At 38.9% G+C, this 26,681-nt stretch overlaps 1 protein-coding gene and 1 non-coding gene across 3 annotated transcripts in view; both read right to left on the bottom strand.

Annotated features, from left to right (window-relative positions):
• Positions 1–2,224: 2,224 nt before the first annotated feature.
• Positions 2,225–26,681, bottom strand: part of LOC139970797 (sialidase-3-like) — a 28,485-nt gene continuing 4,028 nt past the window's right edge. The window contains exons 2-12 of one of the 2 annotated variants that reach the window (XM_071976847.1): positions 26,571–26,629; positions 22,279–22,488; positions 19,833–19,970; positions 18,501–18,555; positions 17,284–17,457; positions 16,330–16,468; positions 15,632–15,725; positions 14,590–14,667; positions 12,907–13,052; positions 5,059–5,241; positions 2,225–4,189 (exon numbers count right to left, since the gene is read on the bottom strand). In XM_071976847.1, the coding sequence (XP_071832948.1) occupies positions 3,839–4,189; positions 5,059–5,241; positions 12,907–13,052; positions 14,590–14,667; positions 15,632–15,725; positions 16,330–16,468; positions 17,284–17,457; positions 18,501–18,555; positions 19,833–19,970; positions 22,279–22,488; positions 26,571–26,598 (1,596 nt within the window). In that variant the 5' untranslated portion in view covers positions 26,599–26,629 and the 3' untranslated portion in view covers positions 2,225–3,838. The remainder of the gene's footprint in view (positions 4,190–5,058; positions 5,242–12,906; positions 13,053–14,589; positions 14,668–15,631; positions 15,726–16,329; positions 16,469–17,283; positions 17,458–18,500; positions 18,556–19,832; positions 19,971–22,278; positions 22,489–26,570; positions 26,630–26,681) is intronic. The other variant, XM_071976925.1, reaches the window with a different exon arrangement.
• Positions 16,732–16,803, bottom strand: Trnay-aua (transfer RNA tyrosine (anticodon AUA)). The gene has a single exon. It is a non-coding gene; the product is annotated as a tRNA-Tyr (tRNA).

Here is a 26,681-nt window from a genome sequence, read left to right as displayed (position 1 = left end):
CATATCAAGGTTAATGAGTGAGTATAAATCAATGATTTTGACTCAGTTATCAACATTTCGTCCCCCAGACACTTTTCCAAATCACATTTAAATATGCAATTTGGAAAATGTCAAAATTCTGGACTTTTGCTCCACTATTTGAAATAAAACTTGACTAGTTAAACTAATAGACTTTAGTCTTAAGGGAAACCCCTAGTACATATCTTTTTTTCAAAGCTATTATCCATTTTTTTCTAAGTATATCCTTTTCAGTATATATCATTTTAATTTCCTATTTATTATATATCATCTTAAAGTATACATCCAACTTCTCATTACATATCCTTTTTTAGTATACATGATAGCATTTGTACAGAGCACTTATCCAAACCAACTCATATCGCAATCAGTATCACCTCTCCCCACCACACATCCCCTCCCCACCCCCCAACCCCTCATTTGCTATACAGTCAGATAATGTTTCCCTATGCTCAAATTTTAGTACATAATTTCCTGCCACTATAATAGTATAGTTGTCCACACTGACATCTTTAATTGTCAAGTTAAACAATAAATAGGGACTAATATGGAGAATCAGAACCCCCAGCAAAGCCCTTTTAAAAAATAGTTTAAGGGCGAATACCGATGACCTTTTAACGTCAGCTGCATGAAATTGTTCAATCCTTTGAAAAGAAGCTTTTGCAATAACTTAGATAACTCAAATACTTTAACCCTTCATTTTCAATCCTTGAAGCTTCACGAATGAAACTCAAACGATGCAATGGATTCCAGATGTAAATCGCTAAGAAAACATCCTTCTTTTCACAGCCTCTTTAATAATGACTTCCTCATGAGCAATCTTCAAACCTATAACAGCAGCATCAACATCTCTGAGATGCACAAGTCATTTCCACCGACTAGAGAATATTCAGTTTTTGGAAAGTTATATTTTCTCTGATGCAAAGTACACAGAAAGTTTGGCTGATATTGCTTACCCCGTCACCAGGGACGTCGCTAGAGGGGGGGTGTGGGGGGGTGTCTCACCCCCCCAATCTTGGTAAAACTGACGACAGTTGGAAAATTTCAGTGCCACAGTCGGAATTTCCGACTGTCGCACTCTAAATTTTCCAACTGTCGCACTCTAATTTTCCGACTGTCGCACTCTCATTTTCACATATTCTTGTAATTTTTGATTGACCTAAAATTTTTGGTCAAAATTGACCTTTGATCAGTGATATTTACCACGTTTTCCTTGTCACATTGAGAAATTGTATCTCGCGATCCTTATACTCCACCATACAAAACTTCGTATGATTTTGAATACTCTAAAAAAAAAAAAAATTCTAATAGAACTACTGTACAAAGTTCGCCAGCTTCAATTCGGTTAATTCATGTATTAATTTTGCTATTGGCTGGGTTGACCCTGTGCGCTAGCTTCAAGTAAGTTCAGGATATACATTGTATGGTATACGATTAAAACGCGCAATGTTAATCTACGGAAGCTTAAAATTGCCATCAATAAGAAAAACTTTGCCCCATAAGTTGACATTTTTCAGTAAATTGTTTAGATAACAAGATAAAATCTTATCAAAATCAGAAAAATGTTGGATTGCTCAGTTGCTTTAACTGAGCAATTGAAAAATTTCTGAAAATGTTTAATTGACAATTACTTATCATAGCCTCATCTCATCAATTGGACATTTTTCTGCAAAATGTTTAATTGACAACTTATCATATCTCGTCAACTCAACATTTTTCTGCAAAATGTTTAATTGTTCACTTCATTCTGAATGCTCAGTTGGAATGAAGTGCACAATTGAAAGTTTTTCATGTGAGTGATAAATAGCCCCCCCCCCCCTCCCCAAGAAAACAATATTAAGCGTGCTAGTGAAAAGCACTGTATTTTTTGGTAATTCACTATGTCGTCGAATATAATTTGTTGCAAAACGATTTCCCCTTTGTTACATTAACATAGCTTTTGTAGTTAGTAGTCTATGTAGCCTAGAAGCAGATAACTTTACTCAGTTGCTAACTTGCTTAGCCAGAGTGATTAATAAGTTTGTGAAGTGAGGGCCTGTGTACAAATGTATCGAAAAAAATTTCCGCGCGCTACGCGCGCGTTCAAAATGTTAATGTTGACGAGTAGTACGGGGGGGGGGGGGGGTGGGGGGATGGGTACAAGGCAGCAGTCGGAATTTTCTTGCTCCAAAACCATCCAGTTGGAATTTCAGACACTACACCCCCCCAATCATCAGGCCTTAGCTACGTCCCTGCCCGTCACGGACCATCTGTTACCTCCACGGTCACCTTTGTATGGGCTTTTACATCTGTTCTGTTTTCTTTTTCTCAAAAACACTAAAAAAAACTTAATATTTCACTTACTTAGCCTATAAACACACACTGTAAGAAGCACTGCTTTTGAAAGAAAAATGATTCCTGTTAAAAGAGGGGTATACAAGAAGCTTGCAAAACGTGGCAGCAACGAGAAGTTGGGTGGGGGAGGGGGAGGGGAAGGGGGAGGGGGAGGAGATGACAATGAGAGGATGAGACCAATAACTCCCTTTCTACCTTCTTTTAGAAGTCATGTGACATGGAGAAATAGAGGAGAAATAGAGGGGAAAAATTCCTTAGTTAAGGAAATTGATTGTAACATTACAAAAACGATGGAAACCCAGCAAAATATGTAGAAAAATGAAAAAAAAAATGTAGAAAAGGAAATATTTGCAACTAGAAAAAGAATATATATACACAGTAGAAACACAATATGACAACGAAAAAGGAATGATAATATTTGCAAGAGCTATTTGAAGTTCCATTGCTTGTTTACTACTATTAATCGTACTAGAAAAACTGCCACACTTGGAAAAACATGAAAATGCTTTCTAATTTCTGTTGGTTGTCCAAGGTCCCATAAGTTTTCGACTCTTTGGTCTAAAATGATTTAATCTATTAAAACTCACATTATTTGAAGAGGAATAGGTCCTCCTTTCATTTAACATGAAAAAAGTCCTGCATTTGCACCATTATAAACCACAAACCTTTGACTTTCGCATGTTTTCGAACCATGAGAATCCTTCATAGAAAACGAAGTGTTTTTAATGACATTATTGATGGTTGACATTTGGGAAGGTTGTTGAAAAAGAAAAAAAAAAAACTTGTCCAAAAAACAAAACAAAACGAACAATAGTTGTTTTTTTTTGCCATCATAACAGCAATGCTAAGTGAGACTTAAACGCTACACTGTGTAGAATTTGCTACGATCCGATGACTAAATAATAACACATAAGGTACAGTTTGTTATATATGCCATCTAAATGGCACAATGGGGACAAAAAACACAAGATTAAAAAGTTTGCAAATGATGTAATGGACATCTACATCAAAATTGTGGGACACAAAATTTTCTGTTATGGACATAACTCACTATATTATACATAGAAAAGGAGGGGTTGTAAAACACATTCATCCACTGAGAGGTACCTGTTCAATGATATATGAATATTACGTAGCTTGGCAGTGAGGGGGTGGGGGGAAGGAGCTGGGAATGCCATGGCCGGCCCACCTCCATATTCAGTTGTGGGTAAAATATTGAGTCGAGAGACTTTTTTACATTCAGTCAGGGAACAATTAGACCACTATCCTCTTTTCAGGATGCCATTCCATAAAGGTTCATGGTACTGTCTAAATCAGTCCGTAGGACTCGTGCCATCCCCCATTTGGCATCCCCCACATCCCTCCCATCCCCCTCCCAGGAACCGGTAAAAGGAACGACATGTGGGTGCAGATCTGTGTATAAGGCAGCTTCAAGTAAAGCTTCTGTATAAAGTAAAACTGATATTGAGACCGTTGATGGGTCCTGTTACCTGTTCAAGTCATATTCTGACTTAATCCCTGATAAAACTGCTTCTAAATTAAACATTTTGAACCTTAACCCTTCTTGCACTCTTTCAACACCTCCTTCAAAGAGGATGGCGATCATATGCTGTCTCTTGTTGTTGACAAAACCCTCGAAATATGCCAAATCTGAATATGCCGCTTTTTCTCTGTAAATCCTCCATGGTAACGACCAGGATCGACACCCGTCGATGCTCAGACGAATCGAGAGGTGTCTTCTGAAGGCCCCATCGGCTGGGTTGGAGAATAACACCCACCTCTTGTTAAACTGCATCCTGGAGGGGTCCGAAGGAGCTCTGAACCCTATTACACTAGCCTGTAAAAGTTACATCAAAATGAAATCATCTCGATATACATAAAAAGGTTGTTTGGTTAGAAAAGTATAGTGAAGGCTTCATAATTGATGCACCTTCAAAATATTACTAGCAACAATACAGCAGGCATCCGAAATTTTTGGCAGTCAAGCAGAGTTACATATATCATGAGTTTGAATTCATATCAGGTATATGCTGATCAAATTGTGGGAAATCCTACCTCTCAAATGTATATTTAAGAGCAAAAGAAGACAATTTGTGCAAAACTATTAAGGATCTTTAAAGAAAATTGTACAGTTGAATGCGTTTTTACATATGGCTAGGTTAAAAGCGAAAGTTCTCTAATACTACAGGAAGTGATTCACAGCAGGTGGTCTGTGATGTCATCATGGCTGATGTGTTATACAAGAAGCCTTTCATTCCTGTTATAATACTGTTGTTGACTTTCCTGTTGATTTTTACAATATTGCTGTTGACTTTGTGCTTGAAATTTCATATACATTTGAAATGCGATTGCTTAGTTGTAAATGGTCTCTGCAGTTTAGACTTCAAATTGTGCAACATGTCTCTAAGGCTATTTACTTCCTTTAATAGTGGTCACGTGATCCGTTCATCAACGAGGAAACAGACTAAGGCTCCTTCCTGAGCAATTTGCCAGGATGACATTACAAAAACTGTTCCTTGATTTTGCCAGATGCAATCATAAACTACACAACATTTAAAAAAAAAAGTTTGTATCGCCGCAAAATGTTACAAATTAAAAAAAAAAAATTATGGATGCGGTTGTCACTTAAAAGACGCAAACAAGGTTCAACAGTTTCGTTAAAACAACAAACTTAATTAATTCATGTAAACTAACGAGAATGTTTACCTCGCAGCCAGCACCCGGAACTGGTTTGCCATCTTTTTTGTAGCCGGGCTCTATTAATTCCTTGGCTAAATAACTACGAGAAAGTGTCTTGCCTCCGTCTAGACTGACCGTAATTGCCCTCGGATGTTTAGCTTTCAAGGTTCTAGTGTTTAGACATATTGCATTATCGTCTACCTCAACGGCCTGCCGAAACAAACAAAAGAGTTAACCAAAGTGAAATACCAAGTACAAAGAGTTGACTGCAATATCATGGGAGATTATAACATAATTCATACTTATATTTTACTTTTACTACATAGAGAAAATTCAAATGACTTTCTAAAATCCTGCCTCTTTTATACTAGACTTTTATCCAGGTTATCGCTAAACCAACCCGTATAAGTGCAGCAGCTACCACATTTGTGGATGACTTATTTGCAAATATTGATGAAGATTTTCAATTTTCTTGAATGTTCTAGAAGAAAGAAAAGGATCATGGAGTGCTTTTACTGACTAAGCTGTGCATGTGCGAAATTAATCCCAGAATAATGTAAGGAAATTGATTTCTGTCATATCATCCAAAGATTGGGACAACAAAGTTAAGGAAGAGCATTAAAATAATCAAGAACAACCCACAAAGAGTTAGCAGGGACGGGTTTCCTAGAGAAATTCAGCATTTTATGTATTATATTATACAAGTAAATGAACATAGTAAAACTAAATGAGAAATTATAAACCAAAATTCCCAGTCAGTTCTACCATTCATAATGTTGCGATATATTTTAGAACAGTAATGCTGCAGAATCTCAATACTACTGTAAAAACATTTATGGGTAATGGCAAGACACCCCACCCCCCCCTAAAAAAAAAAATAATAATCCACCCCTTCTGCTCTTTTTGTCGTGGAAGCCCACTTTCAGTATGAGTCACAAAAGTGATATCACATAACAGAGAATCACTTAAGGTTAGATTTGTCAAGATAAAGGGTTTAACAATAAAATTTAATAGCTGTAAAAACAAACTTAATAATTTGCAATTCGCGCCCACAGGATGAAGAAGAATAATAATGGTGAAACCCACTGTCTTTTTCATATTGTGTGTGGGAGGGATGTGACATAAACAATCATTTCAGTACAGCTTCACCCTGTCTAGACCCAGTACAGCTTCACCCTGTCTGGACCGAGTACAGCTTCACCCTGTCTATACTCAGTACAGCTTCACCCTGTCTTGACCCAGTACAGCTTCACCCTGTCTAGACCCAGTACAGCTTCACCCTGTCTAGACCCAGTACAGCTTCATCCTGTCTAGACCCAGTACAGCTTCACCCTGCCTAGACCCAGTACAGCTTCACCCTGTCTAGACCCAGTACAGCTTCACCCTGTCTAGACCCAGTACAGCTTCATCCTGTCTAGACCCAGTACAGCTTCACCCTGCCTAGACCCAGTACAGCTTCACCCTGTCTAGACCCAGTACAGCTTCACCCTGTCTAGACCCAGTACAGCTTCACCCTGTCTAGACCCAGTACAGCTTCACCCCGTCTAGACCCAGTACAGCTTCACCCCGTCTAGACCCAGTACAGCTTCACCCCGTCTAGACCCAGTACAGCTTCACCCTGTCTAGACCCAGTGCAGCTTCACCCTGTCTAGATGCAGTACAGCTTCACCCTGTCTAGACCCAGTACAGCTTCACCCTGTCTACAGTATGGCTTACGTATAACTGGACATGTGTACGCGCACAGAATCGTATAAACACGTATAAACGGTTACATCTCTATGTTCCGACGTCTCTATGTTCCGACGTCTCTATGTTCCGACGTCTCTATGTTCCGACGTCTCTATGTTCCGACGTCTCTATGTTCCGACAAATTGTTTGGACTGTAATTTTTTTTGAACAAAATTTTTTCGGACCCATTTTTTTGTGACCCAATTTTTTTCGGACCCCATTCTTTTTGGACCCAATTTTTTCAGACCCAATTTTTTTTCTCTGGCCCAATTTTTGGTCACCCAAATTTTTTTGTGGACCCAATTTTTTTTGGACCTAATTTTTGTGGACCCAATTTGTGGGGACCCAAATTTTTTTGGGAGTTAATATTTTGGGACCCAATTTTTGGGACCTAATTAGGAGTCAGGGAAAAAATTGGTCAGAAATCATGTTGGTCCAAAAATTGGGTCCCAAAAATTGTGGTCCAAAAAAATTGGTTCCAAAAAAATGGGGTCCGAAAAAAAATTGGGTCACGAATGGGATCCGAATAAAATTTGGTCAAAAAAAATTAGAGTCCAAACAGTTTGTCGGAACATAGAGACGTCGGAACATAGAGACGTCGGAACATAGAGACGTCGGAACATAGAGACGTCGGAACATAGAGACGTCGGAACATAGAGACGTCGGAACATAGAGACGTCGGAACATAGAGACGTCGGAACATAGAGACGTCGGAACATAGAGACGTCGGAACATAGAGACGTCGGAACATAGAGACGTCGGAACATAGAGACGTCGGAACATAGAGACGTCGGAACATAGAGACGTCGGAACATAGGGATGTCACCGTATAAACACGTACACTCGCGTATAAACTCGTTGACAAAGAAATTGCCGCGTAGAGGCCGCGTAGACACCGCATATAATCCCTCTACGAGTTTATACGCAGGAAATGCTATTGTGCTCAATGAATAGGGATTAAAGTCGCCGAAAGAGTTAGTGAGATGTTTAAAACAGCCGTTTCTTACATCGTAGTTTAAGAGGTGATATTCACTTTGCAGCGAAGGGGACGAAGGTAAAGTGTTTGATGGCATAGAATGTTTTTTGTTAATTGGGTTTCTATTCAGTTTTTCTTTCCCCGACTTTATTTTTCAGTTGTAGCGGTTCTGTTCCACGGAGGATTAGTTTACTTTGAATAGTTGTCAACATTTTGAAGAAATAATAAAGTATTACTAAGCGTTTCTTTGTCAATTTTTATTTAATTTACCGTTGGTTCGTTGGAATGAAAAGAAAAAAAAATCCACCGAACAACTTTGAAGCAGGGCCGGTTAAAAACAAAACATGTTTTTCGCCCGCGCAAGGGGCCTCCTTTTTCCTGAATCCCCGGGTGTCTATTCGGATTACAAGCAATCTAAACTATCATTAAATAATATTTTGTAAAGGAAGCCACGTATTCCGAAGTAGTATTAAAGCAATGAAATGAAAAAATAATGGCCGCCTTTTTTTTCAGATTTAGTACGAGAAACATTATTTTATTTGAAAAAAAAAGAACAACTCAAACGTATGGTAATTCTTTGTCGCAAGAAGTGTGTTATTGGAAAATAGTATTGAAAGAGGCGGAGAATTTGCCGCAAAACGGCGGACCTTTCATATGAAAATATGTAAACCTTCATTGAACATCCTGTTCTCCCTCAGTTGATTTGAGTAGGCCTATGCTAAAACAAAACTTTGAACAAAAAAAGAGGTGTTACGTAAAAAAACTTATACTTCTTAGAATGTAGGAAAACAGTTTCCAATTGCATGACTTTTATCCTTGAATGTCCGTTTTCCAAATAAAAAACATTTAGGATCCACAGACTGATTGGCCATGACAAAAGTGTTCGAGCACAACTTAAAATGGCGCTAAGATGCTTACCAGCTCCATTCAACTTGACATTATAAGAACCAGTTGTAACCGAACATCAGAAGAGTAAAATCCACGTATTCCAACAGTAAGTTTCATTTGAGGTTTTCGTTTTCCCATGTCATGCGTACTAAAACGTGATCACCAAATATCCCAACTGCAGGTGCGCGCGCGGAATATTGACTATCCTGGAAATCTAGGTCATGTCCTGGTTTCTGCTCACAAGCCTGACACCTGTTAATTTGCATTCCATTCTGACCCAACAAAGAGTTGTTACAACCCTGGCAAACTGCCAAAAAACATGCAACGCTATATTAACCCGTCTCGTAAGAGAGGCGGGTGGCCCAAGCAGTCTCCCAGGTACCTTGCTTAGCGCGTGTGAGCTCAACATATGCAGCAACGAGCTTTACCCTGGATTCCTGGAAGTACAAGTATGTTCGTGAGATTTTACGCCCTGGGATTTGTTTCTCAATATGTTCAAATTTTGCGAATAACATTTCCTCATTGTCAAAAAACAAACTTCGATAACCATTGAAGATAAAAAAGGAAAATAAGCGGACGATTGAACGGTGAGAAAAAATACACTTAATGTAGGGGTAAAACGTTCGTAACATTTACATATTACTAGTACTTTCAGATGTTTCCGACTTTTTAAACAGTGTTACATTTCGTGGCGCCTTGTGTGTCTGGTAATGGCGGTACGTTCGGCGTTATTAATAAAAAGCTTGGCAACTTTTAAGGAGCTACGGGAGTGACATGTTAAAACATTGAAATTATTTAAAAAAAAGTTCAGTACGTATCTCCGTGTTACATATTAAACATTAAACATTTTCGATTGTGTCGGCAGGAGGTAAACAATAAAGTAACGATGCTGTAGTGTACCGTATTTATATTCGTTGTTCAGTCTGGGATTTATTGGATTACTTCATGTGTACCGTTGTTTTGAAAATATTTTGTGCGACGTTTTGTGCCTAGGTAAAACGATATTTTTGTTGAACGGAAGCCACTTAGAACCAGGATAAGATATAGTGGGAATGGTTGGTTGTCGCCCGACACCGATGGCCATTATCATCAATATGTCGATATTTCTCTTATTTCGTGTTACTGCTCCCCACACCTTCTGCTTGGATTTTTGTTTCAAAAGGTCAGTAAATAGTTATTGTACATTGAATGCTTTTGTCAAAACATGACGTTACTTCAATATATTTCTTCGAAGCAATTTTGTGTTCAAAGTTGTATCACCTTTGACTTTGTTCAAATCATTAATTCACCTTACACGATTTTTCAACACTTTCTGAATGGCCAGGCCTATGTACTTTCAATATAACATACCAGCAATGGCCCTTGTGGAAAAAGCAATACACTGCATTCGAAATAGTTTGTTTGGCATCCTGCCAGGAGTGCAAAATAGAAACGCTACCTATACAGTAGGAAAAGTATCCAAAGTCGCTCATGTTTGTGTTTACGATAACATTTTATTAAAAAAGCAACCAATCATATATTTCGACTGGTAAAACTTCTTTCGTCAACACTGTCATTACCCCGCCCACATTTCCTGGAAATTTACACTGTTGATGTAGCTTGAACACCTCGGCGTCCAGATGGCGGGAAAATTTACTATCATGTGCAATTTGTTGTGTCGTTCCCATGGTGAAGTGAACCTGGGCAAGTTCGAATGTCGATGACCAATTTATGTTCCGTGACTAATGTCAATGGGAATTATGTGTGTAAAAAATCGGGTCTTTCCACGTGTTATATATATATATAAGTTTTACGTAAGCGGAGCGAAATTCGGGGAGGCTGTTGATTGTGAGGAAGCACTAATACCTAAGCCTCAATATTTGTGGAAAAAATCGTAAGGGTTTTCTTCTGAAAATATTTTTTAATAGTAGGCCTAACCAAAACCTTGTCATTGCATTTTGGGGGAAGTCAGATCTTCAAGTTCAAATATTGTTTTTTTTTTTTTTTCGTTAAACGGTTATCGTGGTTTTCTTGCGAGGTATAACTTTCGATGAAGGCTTAAAGGTAGGATAGGCCAAGGCCTACCTAGTTCTCATTAATTGTTACCTACATTCAATTTAATGCCCAACGGGAGGAACTCGTATAAATATTAACAGACTGGTGCACATTGTAATTGATAGAGTTTCCTTGCTGAAGTTTTCCTGCACTGATTGTATCGATCATTTGTGCTTCTAGTACCGCTGTTTTCTTTGTTACTCATATTCTTAACGGCTTAAGTATATGCTTACTCTGTGGTTGAATATATTGGGGAGGCTTAGGAGACATTACTTATGTCTGGCGGAGTGTATAGCCTACTGGTTAACGCCGGCGTCTCCCAGTCATGAGATCCCCGGTTCGATTCCCCGCCGACAGCAATGTGTGTCGTCTGGCAAGGGTGTTGTTCAATAACAACTTCCTGACATGGACGTTAAATGGATGTGTGCCGAGAGATTGGCTTCGGTCAGCTTGCGAGTCTACAAGCCTCCATGGCTTCTTTCGCGAGTTCATGCTTGCGGGAAGATCACATATACATACATACTTGATGTTGAGTTTACCGACTCTTTTCTGCATCACAGTTTATTCTAACCCATAGAAGCTCTGCTATATAGAGCGGCTGAGAATACCCTACGTTTACAGATTATACGAGATTGTACGTCTTTACGCGCGTATAATCCCTATTCAGGTACACTGAAGCGAAGCCCTAAGCCGCGTAGACACGGCGTAGACGCCGCGTAGAAAGTCGCGTACAGAAACGTATAACATCGTATAATCGCGTATAATCACGTAGATAAACGTAGAGTACACGTCTACGCGGAGTTATACGTGAGCGGTACTGTAGACCCAGTGCAGCTTCACCCTGTCTAGATGCAGTACAGCTTCACCCTGTCTAGACCCAATACAGCTTCACCCTGCCTTGACCCAGTACAGCTTCACCCTGCCTAGACCCAGTACAGCTTCACCCTGTCTAGACCCAGTACAGCTTCACCCTGTCTAGACCCAGTACAGCTTCACCCTGTCTAGACCTAGTACAGCTTCACCCTGTCTAGACCCAATACAGCTTCACCCTGTCTAGTCCCAGTACAGCTTCACCCTGTCTAGACCCAGTACAGCTTCACCCTCCTTAGACCCAGTACAGCTTCACCCTGTCTAGACCCAGTACAGCTTCACCCCGTCTAGACCCAGTACAGCTTCACCCTGTCTAGACCCAGTACAGCTTCACCCTGTCTAGACCCAGTACAGCTTCACCCCGTCTAGACCCAGTACAGCTTCACCCTGCTTAGACCCAGTACAGCTTCACCCTGTCTAGACCCAGTACAGCTTCACCCTGTCTAGACCCAGTACAGCTTCACCCTGTCTAGACCCAGTACAGCTTCACCCTGTCTAGACCCAGTACAGCTTCACCCTGTCTAGACCCAGTACAGCTTCACCCTGTCTAGACCCAGTACAGCTTCACCCTGTCTTGACCCAGTACAGCTTCACCCTGTCTAGACCCAGTGCAGCTTCACCCTGTCTAGATGCAGTACAGCTTCACCCTGTCTAGACCCAGTACAGCTTCACCCTGTCTATACTCAATACAGCTTCACCCTGCCTTGACCCAGTACAGCTTCACCCTGTTTAGTCCCAGGAGTGCTTCACCCTGTCTAGACCCAGTACAGCTTCACCCTGTCTAGACCCAGTACAGCTTCACCCTGTCTAGACCCAGTACAGCTTCACCCTGCCTAGACCCAGTACAGCTTCACCCTGTCTATACTCAGTACAGCTTCACCCTCCTTAGACCCAGTACAGCTTCACCCTGTCTAGACCCAGTACAGCTTCACCCCGTCTAGACCCAGTACAGCTTCACCCTGTCTAGACCCAGTACAGCTTCACCCTGTCTAGACCCAGTACAGCTTCACCCCGTCTAGACCCAGTACAGCTTCACCCTGCTTAGACCCAGTACAGCTTCACCCTGCCTAGACCCAGTACAGCTTCACCCCGTCTAGACCCAGTACAGCTTCACCCTGTCTAGACCTGGCAAATCAAAGCACTATTTTAGCAGAGGAGGTATCTATCACGCCTGTATCTGACACACCATTGTTCTGTCAATTGCACCAGACTTGGTCAGTGCTGAACTCGGTACCTGATACTGGATGATCGACATCTACTAGTTATACTTGGGTCAGTAACTATGTTTAGGTAGTTACTTCATATCCCAATATAAAAGTATGCATATTTCAAATGATAACCACAGAGATATTGATATGCACTACTAGTATTAAACTTACTTGTACTTCATTGAGATATATGGGAACACCAGTCCCATCTCTAGTAAATTTGGATGTGTCACCAACACTCCAGTCTATCCCTCCGTTATCACTATATATAATTCTGTTGAGGTTTGTACAATTTGCACACATATTTTCTAAAGGAACTGTAAAAAGAGCGAAACAATGAAAAAATAGTCATTAATTGACAAGTTAATTAGACAAATTACAAATGAATGAATTAGCAATTTTTTAATTACTTAATGTGAGATTACCATACCCTGGGATTAAACCTAACCTGGAAAGAAAGCAAATCCTGTATTTCAGGCATTTTTAGACATTTTCTTAGCAATTAGCAAATGAGAGCGCCAAGCAGGATGTCTTGATTCATCATTTGTTTATGTGAGAGTGAAAGTACTTTATGAGTTTAGTTAACTTCATAGCGAGGGAAAGATAAAACGGAAAGCCTTCCTTAAAATTGTCTGCTGCCATCAACCACCCGACCTTTCACCTTTTACTATTAACAATACATGTGTCTTTTTAAAACATAAAGAAAGGTTTGATTTGTTGCTTATTTACTTAGTTAACAACTTTATATCGCCATTGATTTTGAGTCTCCCAAACCACTTGACCTGTGCAAATAGTTCCCTCAAGCAGTCAACAATTAATACTATAAAAATGAAATAAAAAACAATCCATTGGATTGACTTGATCGATTATCAGGAGCCACAATGCATAGAAACTTTATTGTGATCTTAAGAGGGTCACTGCATTCCGTGATTGTATTTGTAGACTTGGCTACGAACATTTCTTTATCCTCTCTACAGGTTTTGTGGACCTTGGTCTAGATGATGCCATGATCGGGGACAATTCATCATGGAGAGTCCTCAAACAGTGTACTTTGGTCCACATACTGTTACATTCTGTTGGAAAGACTGCGGTAACCCTTTACATAACCTGCATTGCTAGCCAGTTTTATCAGTGTTAGTATGTTGGACGCACCGAAGACATACGAAAAGGGGTATCTCATTTCTGTCCTGAATGTCGCCGTTCCTCTTCAAAATATGGATTTTACAACATGGTTTCTTGCTGCCTCATCCTATGACAGCCAGCAGTAACCTTCTACAAGGCCTTGCAGATTGAAATTATTCTATTAACAGGCTGACATTTCAAACAACTAGGTTTCTGCACTTTGGTCAAATGACCATAATGTCACCAAACCTGCAAAGTTTTTTACTCGGAAAAAGACTGTGATAAATCTACAATACAACATCCTCTTAGATTTTCCGTCATAAGTATGTTAATTGAGAGTTATTAATGAACACATTCCATTTAAAAATTTGACAAATTTCAAAATGACTGACGTTTTCTTCATAACTCCCAAAAAATTCATGTCTACTGTTATGACATTTAAGAGTCCAGTTGCTTGTAAGAATGATGCAAAGTGTACCAAAAATAATGCAAAGAGTTTCTTTGAAAGTCACCAAAACATATTAAAATGATAAATATTTGGCTAGAAAACATTCATTTAAGGTATTTGTGTCACATGGAAAAGCTGCCGCGGTTGCAAAAGCTGAATCAAAATCAAGCAATACAGTCTGATCTCTCTGCAGTTCAGCAGTGCCTTTCGCGTGAAATGCAGAGGACAAGAGATTACATCCTACGCTGCCTCAGCATCTGATTTCACAGCTAATATTTACTTACCACTGTGTTCATCATGTGTAAAGTAGTTTATAGGCACAATTATTCTACCACACTTCATTTGTATAGAATGACCAGGACCTACCAAGTAAGAAAAAAAAAACAATTCTTAGATTTTACACCAGTGGTAGAACTGTTACATCACTGTAATAACTCAAAGACCACTGTTTGACATTCCAAACAATTTGTAACAGCAATAATTATACCACAATTTTGATAAGAAGGCCTACTTATGTGAAATAAGAGAAATAGTTGACGGAGCTTGAGCCATGGTAGTCTTGGAAAAGAGCTTGGCTAAATACTATCCCCTTTTTCTTGTTGAAATAATGTTTTATGGACAGAAAGATTGCAATTTCATCAGTAATTTACATATGAAAAAAAAAACATCAATTTTCCTTTGTCTTTGCTAACCACTAAATGAAAACAAAATAAAATAAAACTGTTAGCAAACTGCTTATCCACTAGAGAGCCTGTGTAGGAGAATGTGTAAAAATAAGTTGGCCTGACGTTTCGATCCTAGCAGGATCTTCTTCAAAGGCTAAATGAAAAATAAGTTCAGATGTGTTTAACGACTATTTTGCAACTAAAAAAAATTTCCTGGAAGTGGAAATGTCTGCCAATTATTTCAACTGATTATGTTGTATTATAAATTAATTACCTTATTAATAACAAATGTTTAACTGAGAGAATGATTTGTTAACAGAATGATAGCAATTAATCAGTATTTAAATCAAATTGGACAAAAACAAAACAGCCCACATTTCTTTTGTGTTTGCTTACCATCAAATGAAAAACTGACTGGAAATGTACTGGGCTACCTAACATTTGTTTCTGACAAACATGGCAGAAACTGGAAATATTTGCCAAGATTATTATCTGTAATTGTAACTGATGACCTACAATTCACAAAATGGTATGTTATGACAATGATTAAACATGATAACAATCACTGTTTGGGGTCCTCTGCATGTCAATGCTGCCAGGATGACATTACATGGACAAACACAATCGGCTGTAACTACAGTATGGCTTCTGCCCTCCTTACCTGGTACTAATAAAACTGGATTCGGCTTTATATTCAGGATAGTCTGACCTGAGATGTCATTGGGTTCTGTCCAAGTTTGTCCAAGGTCATAACTCTTTGGAGACAAAAAAAAAAAAAATAGGTGGTAAAATGTCATCAAAATTACCCATACATATGCGTGAAGGTAAAAGTGATGGGTCACTTATGCTAACATATTTAACAAGAATTTATCTTCTAACTGGGTGGTTTTGAGCGTCAGGTCAGCGGGGGGGGGGGGGGGCCAGGGACAATAATAGTACTGCCCAGTCTTTCATATGTCTCCTAGTCTACTATAATATCTGATGCTGATGCTGATGACCATGATGATGACACCCCCGCTGAGGACGACAAGGATGACGAGGTGGAGGTGGTGGAGGAGGTGGTGGAGGTGGTGGAGGAGGAGGTGAAGGAGGTGGAGGTGAAGGAGGAGGTGGTGGAGGAGGAGGTGAAGGAGGAGGAGGTGGTGGAGGAGGAGGAGGAGGTGGTGGAGGAGGAGTTGGAGGTGGATGAGGAGGAGGAGGAGGAGGAGGAGGATTAACATTTAACCAGAAACTCTTGGGGAGGGGTTTGATTATCTATCTCAATTACAATCTTACTTTTGAGTAACACTCATGAGTTTTTAGTCAAATAATTAGCAAAATTACAAAAGGTACTTTGAAAGGTTTGGAATGTCTACTAACCATCATCACATAGAGCTTCGATAGCGGAAAGGACGGAAACGACATCATATCGTGGAAGGACATCGAAGATGGAAAACCAGCAAAAACAAGAACGATGTAATCGTTGACCGTATCTACCACAGGGCTGGGGTTCATCGTCCTGTCGGGAGAGAAATTACTGAAAGCTGAGAGACTGTAACAGTGTTTTGTCAAGTCACATGTCTTATGGAAGAAATTCCACAACTGTGAGAAGCAATCAGAGTTACATTCCAGCTTCAATAACCAGAATTAATCACACAGGTCCATCCATCTTAACTAAAATAAAAACAACTTGAAGAAAACTGTCCTGCTGATTTTTGGACAGAATATTTCTCTTTGTCCTTTCATATGAGAAGGAAAATCCAGAACAGTGAAAAAACTTCCAGCCTCCACCGGGATTCGAACCCGGGCCTCCCGCTTTATATGCGGATACCCTAACCACTAGGCTATGGACGCTGATTGTACGTCCTGAGGTTCGAAACTGGTAAGGAAGGTTGTTATTCCACTGTAGGCATATATATACATATATATATATATATATATATATATATAAAATGTCAGAGATATTTCTTCAAAATCAATTTTAAGAATTTCCTTAAATACCAAGAGAATTATGTCCACAAAGGAGAGTTTTATTTCACATTGGTGAAAGTGAAGTAAATTGTTAACCTTAACTAATTGCATTTTTACAGGTACTGTAAACAATTCTGATATGAAAAGTTTCTGTACGACAATTATTTTGACGTCCAAGACGGAATCACTTACTTCTTAACCTTCAAATAGGGGAAAGAATTCTTAAGGCATTGTCTCAGTTTGAAATTTTGAGTTATACTATGTAAGATTGTGGCAGACCAAACCCCTAAAAAACAGGTTTTGAAACAAAGTTGAAAAAACATATTTTATTTAATAAATGTCTCAAGGCCATTCTGAAGTTACCTAAATGTCCTTACTCCAGCTATAAGTTGGATATTTTCCCAGCGGACATCACCGTCCATGGTCAGGTGGCCTCGGCGCATGGCGATCATCATCTCTCCGTAGTCCTGCATACCTTCGAATCTGGCCTCGCAAAATGCCAGGAAGGTATTCTTATGGTACACCACCGCTGGTATCCTAGGGTATTAGCAAAACAAAGGAAGGGGAAAGAAGAAAAATTGAAACACTTCGATTGTAAATGTGCAAAGTCTGCACTTACATTATTTGTAACTTGGGGTGAGTAGTAAGATATGCAGTATTGACGAGGGGTAGAGGTTTGTCCCTTGAGTACTGTCCTAGTGCCCAAGCACACTACACACATATGTAAGCCTTGTTAAAACGTGGTCTAATATTCAGTATATAACAAAGTTCAACAAGTAGGTCAATTGGGGTCACCGAGCAAGTTTGAATGCTGGTTAACTACATCACGGGGGGGTAAGGTAGGGCTGGCTGCCGAGCCTCTGTGGCTCAAGAGAAAGTTTAGAAATGTTATGAATGCGGCTTACAGATCAATAAAGTAAGAAAATTGAAATAATACATATATATAGATATGTTTTTTGGGGAGTTTGTACACAGGGCCTACTAATGGCCTGATACAGTAGACGGGAAACTAAAAAACATCTAGATATAGCTATATAGAACTTTCTGACCTTCTATTTCCCATGCCCAATCCAACTTTTCCATTATTGTCACAAGTGTGCCCGGCCCTATATCTGGTTTCTCAATGACAATACCAACCTGTCATCACATAGATGCACTCTAATACATCCAACCTAACATACTACCCACTGTACTCCCACTGACCCACTTTTGAGTCAATACCCACATCCTCTTTCTTCCCTGTCTACCATTCTGAGGTGGGTGTTGACCCTGAACTGATGGGGTCAGTGGCAGCACAGTACTAAATTGTTACAACATTTTGTGAGCTAGGTAGATTGGAGTGCAAGATTTGAGGGTGGACAGGTACTGTAAGAGAGGAGTGAAATAACTTCTAGCATTCTCAGCCCTATGTTTGCAGTTTGTTACCATTTATAATAACCCTCCTGCCGCCCTCTATTTTCATTGGTCATGTCTAGATAGATTACATTCCAATTCAGTGACCAAATGTTCAAATGTTATTTGCTTGCTACTGTAAGGGAATATATATGTGTATGTCACAAAGAGTTAGAAATCAAAGTTACCTTGCATTGAAATGTGGTAATTCTGATATCATGATAGCCTCTGGAGAGAAGAGAGCTGCAAACAATCAGAAAAAAATCAGAAAATAAAAACAACGAAAACACAGATTCACAGAAACACAGATTCATACTGTACATGGCCAAATGACGGATAAGAGGTCAATACAATGCACATCAACTTAATTTTGACAATTTGAATAGAGACCAGGAACTTAGCCATAGGCAGTATCTGACTTCACAACACATGTTCACAATGTTCACTATATTCACAAAACTAAATAGACATCGAAAGTGCCAGAACCAAGCACGGCAAATGTTTTACAGTCATGATCTGAACTTCCGAGACGAACAAATTTCTGTTCGGACTTGGATACCAAACTCAGCTTTGAGAGGGGGGAGGGTTGGTCTAGCCTTGTTGGATTACTCTTTAACATGCTCTGAGAGGATGAGAAGGTTGTAGGGGTTTTCAACATTTGTGACCATTATTTGACATTCTAGCATATCCGTTCACAGTACTGATGGCACTCGATTGCATTTTGAAAAATTTAACTTTTTTCTTGGCTTTTGGTTTCTCAGCTCTACAGATGTCAAGCAACCTTTGACAATGTAGAATTTGTACTCATGAGCACCGATGAAGATACCAAGGCTAATTATTGTTTTTGAGGGGGGGAGGGGTGGTATGGGGAATATCACATCTCGTAACAATTTGGATGTAACATTGCATATTGACATGGCTCCAGATTATCTTTGAAATATTTTTGAAGGATATAATCAACAGTAGATTGTTGTCTGCATTCCAGACATTTTAAACTCAACCTTTCAAAACCAGCCACAAGATCACATTTTCGAGAAAGCACTAATCCTTGTAGCTCCACTTCTCTGGCTCTCTTTTGTCATAGGAGCATCAAAACTGCTCGATATGAAAATTCATTTTAATGGCACAAAAAAATCATCCACTCAGTTCAATACTTTTGATTTCTTCAGCACAATAAATACCTTTCTCTTGATTTTGATCTTAAGAAAAGTATTTACGATTATGATTATGATTATTATTATAATGATGATGATTATTCTAGATTAGACCAAGGACCTCTGTAATATTTTTCTCTTTTTTGAAGAAAAGTTCATTGATTAGTACAATAGATCAAATCAATAAGTATCCTTACCAGGGATCAGCCTGGGGTAAAAAAAAAATCAAGGAATTTTGCAAAAAATGCGGTATAGGCTCCAGTTTGCGTATGCTACAGTGTGTTAGGATAATAGTTTTTATCCCCGAGGTAGAAAAGAAATCACGGATATTCCGCGAATTCGCAGAAGAAGCTCATGCATGCTTACACTGTGTGTTGGATACATATGCTTCTTGAAGTCTCAAGCCAGAGTCTGCGATTAATTTATTGATATTCCACGGCGATATTGATCGTCTCTTCTTCGATGTGGTTACATTTTCTGGTTGCCGTGATGATAGGCAATGAGCTGGAGAAAGATGAAGATGCTAATGAATTTTATTGTTTATGCCATTTTTTCTCATTTGTATTAAACTTCTTTTGGTAATAAATTGATATTATTTTACAGTAAAAATTGCAACCATACTGTATTCAATCCAAGATTTCAAACAGTAAAGTAAATAAAGACATTGAAAAAAAAAAAATAACATGTTGCTATCTTTGTGCAATATTATTATCATGTAAACTCTATGTACAGTAGGAATTGCATGCACAGAACACAAGTTAAGATGTTCTTTCAGTAACCGTAGCCGGTTGACAACCGCCGACCGGATACGATGATATGATTTACTTTACTTCTCAGTCATCATGCCATTGTGCTGGTCTTTGCACCAGTTTGCAGTACTTGCAGTATTCTGTCCCAACTGAAGCCCCAGGTAGTATTCATAACTGTTACGCAGGCAAAAGTCTTCTCGAACGATGCTGCTCATTTGGTTATTGGTGGATGAATATGTTAAAAACTTTGAAATTACATTTTCTAGTGTTAGCCCTGCAGACTAGTGTTGTATTTTAGGTACGGTAAGTGTGACTCTCTAGAGCAGCGTGCAGTAATGTGACACTACTATAAGGTTAGGTTGACGGCTGAACTTTCGCATTACAGTACTTCCCGGCCGGTTTCAAAGCCATATGGTCAATAACGTTTAACTTTGTTCGATGATTGACTACTGAGCGGTACACAAATGGGACCACAGCTGATCGATTCATATTTGTTTATTAATGTTTTTATTTATTTATTAAGAAACAAATGCACAGACTGAATGTGAGTGGGATTTAGAGTAACTATTACACAGAATGACATGAGATTCATCACGTTACCCTATAGTACCATACCGCACGGCTTCTGTGACAGTATATGCACTGCAAAATGCAGACTTTCTTCTTCTACGAATAATAATTAGCTTCTCTTCAATAAGTCAAAAGCAAAATTGTTGACCCTCTACTATCCTTATAAAAGCACTATGTCAGTGTAAAGTATATTTCTTACTGGTCGCATCAAAGCCGTGCAACAGTTCCCTGTTCAATACTTACTGTAGCTCTCTTGTATGTACTGTACAGCTTACAATGCAAATCTACAAAACTGTACCTACTGTGCTACTATACCGTTAATAAAGGTCTACTCTGACAGTCAACTTAAACATGCATAAAATTTCATTGTTTCTTATTGCAATTAAATGATGTACCAAGAGAGGTTGAGGTGCTTCACTACCATATACACTTTCACTTTCCATTTGCGCAAACCACAACGGGCCTGCAAGTGAACGATGTACAATAGCCTGAGACGAACAGCAGTTATTGTATACTGTATATAGTAGGGGAATTACCCACACTTTGTGCATTATCAGGGAACATTTCAGTGATAATGCTCGTCATTAAAAGGGTTGACTGGCATTGTTAACAGCTCCGATTACATCCTTTTGGGATGACGAGGCAAGGTTTAGATGGTTTTCCAAGAGAACAAGAAATTGAGCTGGGAAAGTGAAATTTACGTTTGACAGCTTTACAAACTTTTGAAATTATCAAAATCTGATGAGAAAGTGGATGTGATTTTGAGGGTTTTTGTTGTTAATTTTTCAAACCTAATGAGTATTAAAACAAAACAGATGTTGATTGAACTAAAGAAGCATATAGGTACTAGACTCCATTCACCAAAGGTGCTCTTTAGCTTTGAGCAGAACTTTGTCAATTATTCTATTTCACTCAAATTTTGTTGTCCAGTCATTTGGTGCTAGGGTCACTTAGGAAAATGTTCAAAAGTTGCTACCTGGGCACTGTTTTAAATTGACTATAGCCTACCCAGCCTGGCCTTAGTGACACTGTAACCTTTGCCCCCTCCCAACCCCCCTCCCAACCCCCCTCCCAACCCCCCCAGCATATGATTTTTGACTTGGTCAAATTTAATCTCACACAAACAGGCAAATGTCACAGTTTTTGAAACAGTAAAAGGCAATGTTCAAAAGTTTGAAAGGGCACCAGGGGATCCTTTCCAAAGTGAAAGATAACACCAAAGGCAAACTTGGTGCATGGCAGCTGTTGCCATAGGTAACAGATGATTTTCAAGGGCATTTATGGCGAGTGGTAGGAGCACCAATGGTGCTCCAGTGGTAGGAGCACCAGTGGTAGGAGCACCAGTGGTAGGAGCACCAATAAGCCCTGATTCGCAATATTCCATAATTTTTTTCAGGTATTGCAAAATCAGAAATACTAATTTGAGTTTCAATATCAGGATACAACAAATGGACAGTAAAAGTTGACAAAATCCGCTACATATGAAAACCTACCGTCATTAACATATCTGCCGTTCAAGATCTTTTGCTTCAGTCTACTAAAACTGAACCTCTGAGAGCTGCTTATGAGCGGCAGCACACTGCTGAATTCAAGCTGCCATATCAAATACCGGTAAAACATGATGACTGAGACAGCTACCAGGCCAATCATCAGCATCCTTCTGGGACGTATCGTCCTCATCTCAGTAGTTAAGTAAAGGGTCACTGTGGTATAGGGAAAAAAAACACCAAAAGATCGATGAGATTAACTCATAAATATCGTGAAAAAGTTAAGACACTCTATGTGCGGACTTTTGAAGGGCAGATCAGCAGCTAAAGTATATCAAGTTATTTGAAAATCTTCCATTCATGAGCTGCTACTATAGTAAGACATCGGCTGCTTTCTAAGTCTTGTTCACATTTGAGAATGCATGGGGGGGGATCTGGTAATGCAAGGGTTATCAACTTTGTAGCGTGAGAGCTCCCGTACTCAGGATCAGAGAGGATCCTAGCCCCCCCCCCCACAAGGGTGATCAAGCAATATATATACGAACAATACATACAGAGAAACCTTACAAAAAATCATTGCACGACAGTCTTGTGATCGTGCAGCGTTCTCTGTTTGCCGTTGATCTAACTTGCGATCTCAAATATGGACACATCCGGGTACAGCTTTATTACGCTTTCTCTGGGGGGTAAAGCTATTCCCCAAACGTTCTCCAATATGAACAAGAGTTGCAAGGTGTTACAGGTTACAAATCTGCTAAAAATAGTACTATTCCTAAATGATTCTAGTGTATAGCTTCGATATAAATATATGTGCTCTCCCCCAGAGCAAACAACATCGTCGCTGTTTTTAATAAACATTTGCATACATATATACATACATCTACATCACAAGCAAACTATGCAGAGTTCTTCCAGGTGTTCAGTATAATAAATTATTTCTCTTGTCTTAGGTAACTAATGATACTGAACTTCAAACTTGCTTCACATAAAGTGCACTTCTTACACATGTATTGCATCATCACAACAATGTGGAAGTTATTTCCAGCAGGGTCAACCCTGGCTAAAATTTCAGAAGCACTGCATTTAAACTGTCACTGAAGATGTATTCATGTTCTGCAACCAATAATACAGTACAGACTTAGCTTTCATGGTGGTAAATTTTCCCTCTTCTATTTAATACTGTACATACAATGTGTAGGTCACTAGTTAATGACAATGAACTTCAAACTTGCTGTTCATATCCTTACACACATGCCTTGTAACACATCATGTGTATTAAATCATAACCATATCCCATGGAAGTAATTTTCCGGAGGGTCAGCCCTGATTTACAGCTTAATAGGCACTACAGAACAGTGGAGTACTGTCAGTGTTATATTAATTGTGCTACCTTCTGTACATAATAGTACACTGTACAGTCAGTATAGAGTTCTTCAACGTGATAAATAAAATCTCTCTCTTGTATGAGGTAAGCAATGACATTGAAATATCAAAAACCTGCTTCATTAGTCGTCCTTCTTACACATTGTTTATTCACACCGAGGCGACATGAAAGTAATTTTGTCAACTCACACAAAAGCTAGACCTCCAATCTAAACCCCAAAAAAAGAAGTGCAAAATCAATAATTAATGTGCGCCATTTGGGCTCTCACAGAGTGTTTGAATGGTAGAATGTTAAAACCTGCTGTGAAGTAAACCTTCTAAATGTTTGTCTTCCAACCACCTACAGTAATGTACACAGGCTATAATAGTAAAGTACATTGCCAAGGCTACAGTCTACACTGAAGGACTGTAGACTAAATGTTAGCATTTTCAAATGAATACTATCAATGTAAAATCAAACTGAGTTAGATTTTCAAAGCAGTAAAATATGCATGGAGTCTTTTTTTTCCAAATAAGACAAGTTATGAAGATGCTCTCTGAGGATGCTTGTAAGACTCTCATGCATTCATTTTGTGACTTGAAATCTTGATTATTGTGAATGCTTTATTGCACAGGCTTCCAAGGTGTCTTATTCATAGATTACAAAAGGTTGCTGCTAGACTGGTTTATACTCTTAATCCTAAATATTGTAATATTTCCCCGGTTTTAATGAATCTTCACTGGTTACCTAGTAAGTATAATTTTCATGAACATTTTTGACCTCTCACATTGATTCCCAAAACATGGAATGTTAAATTAGAGAATATTCTTTAATTGCACGGTAGAGTAATAAAAAACACTTAGGCTGAAAAGAATAAATCTGAAAAAAAAATATTGATTGTTGATGTTTGACCATTTACAATACCAGTGACCAGTTATAGATTTTCCGAGTAACCATGGGCGATCACGACTCATGAGTTTTAATAGTCACATGTTCCTACAAAACTGGGTGTTGATAGAATCCTGGAAAGTATTCACTTTTTCTGAGCCATTAATCTTTACCAAGAGAGATGTCAACACTTTAATACTTATTCCAACACTGCAGAGCTCAACAACATTAGGATACTGCATACATTGCATACATCAGGATTTGTCATGTACATAGCAACTGCACCTACACATTAAATGGTATACTATACAGTTACATTATCCAATGGAAGGCAACTTCACGTTTACTGTACTTGCTATATGCTTACTTTACAACAGTCTTGCTCTCCCTCACTTCTTACAAGATTTAAAAGAAACGTCCAGATGAAAATTTTGTTTTGATATGTTAAAGAGGTACATGTATAATCTTATCAATCTGGTGAAATTTGCATTCAATTTCTATGTAACGTTTTTGAGATATTGACAGTTGAAGTTGCCGACTTTCATACCAAAAGTGAACTTGGAAAAAACAGGTGTGACATCAGTGTTGCACACTGATAAATCATGTTTTGTTTTCCTTTAAAATTTACATCTAAATTTATACTCCACAATTGGTTGCATCCATTATGTGAATGTACCAAAGGTATTGGTATTTTGTCAACGTCACATCCCCTTTAGACAAACAAGTAACCCTATCCAATCCAAGTTCAAATCAATATACTGAAAAATAAAGAAAAAAACAAAATATTATTTGCCAGTGTGCGACTATGACATCACACCTGTTTGCTTCAAGTTAACTTTTGGTAGAATATCAGATAACTTCAACTGTCAATATCTCAAAAACGGTAAATAGGAATTGAATGCAACTTTCACCAGAATGCTTAGATTATGTTCCTCTTTAACATATCAAAACAAAATTTTGACCTGGACTAATTCTTTCAGTCCAAGGTCTTTTTCTTTATTTTTTGGTAAATGGTGCAGCAAAAGGCAGACTTGTTTTGAAGGGAAAGCGAGAAGGACGTCCGTACAATTTGCAGTATTAGCTTCAGTAGTAATAATAATGGAAAAAGAAAGCTGGTTTTTTTTTGCTGCTTTAAATGCTAAAAAGTGACCACCAATTTGCTGCTACAGTAAGTGCAGTGGATCAAAGAAATTTATCAAAGTGCAGAGGTGCTCCCCTAGACTGGGTTGCCAATTTGACACACTGCAAATTGGACTCCCTCCTTTTAATTTCTGGAGCAGGAGGTTAACGATCTGTAACCCTAATGACTCAGATGAACTCTATACAGCAGCCAGTGGATTGCAAATTTTTAGGCAGAGACCCGGGAGATATCTTGGGAACTGTGTCACAACCCACAAGACCCCCCCCCCCCCCCCCCTCAGAATCAAGGCTTAGAATGAATGAAAGCTAGCTTGAACTATGGGCATAAGCAAGCCCTGACAACTTTAAAAAGAAAAATTCTGAAGTCCAGAAAAATACTGTACAGGAACCCAGTGAAGAGGAATTTCGCGGCTGCGACATTTTTTGGTTGCCCAGCTTATGAGCCATCGTCAATCTATATGCACAGTGTGCTACTGTAACAGGACAAAAGGCTACAGGGGCTATGCCCCAAAACTAACTGGTTGGGAAATAATGAGTGACAATACTTACTTGACTACACTCTATATTTATGCACTTTCCCATCTATGTACCTAACTTGACTGATTTGGTAATTAATGTTTTAGACCCTCCCCCCTCACATCTTGGGGACTCTGACCAATTTTCTCAGCCACAGCTTACCAGTCTTTTCGAGGATTTAACATAAAGTCAACCGACAGGTTTTTCCGCAAGTTACAGTAGATGGGAAAGTTAATATATATATAAAGTAGAATGGAGACAGACAAGAGAGGAGTAGAGTCAGTTGTTCATTTAATACCATTTACCAAGTACGATACAGAACATTTACTAACAGTAGGAGAAAACAATTAGAAAGATTGAGCCGTTTGCACTGTAAATCAATGTAACTTACCTGACTCGAGCCATGTAGGAGGTGACATTCAAACTCTAAGAAAGCTGCTGGGAGGCAAACTGCAATACGCAATGAAAAAATAAATGAAAGCTTAATAGGGCAGCAAAGAAA

Source organism: Apostichopus japonicus, chromosome 1 (assembly GCF_037975245.1).
Source record: "Apostichopus japonicus isolate 1M-3 chromosome 1, ASM3797524v1, whole genome shotgun sequence".
NCBI classification, from domain to species: domain Eukaryota; kingdom Metazoa; phylum Echinodermata; class Holothuroidea; order Aspidochirotida; family Stichopodidae; genus Apostichopus; species Apostichopus japonicus.
Note: the sequence above shows the minus strand (reverse complement) of the source record. Positions and strands in the feature narration are given on the sequence as shown.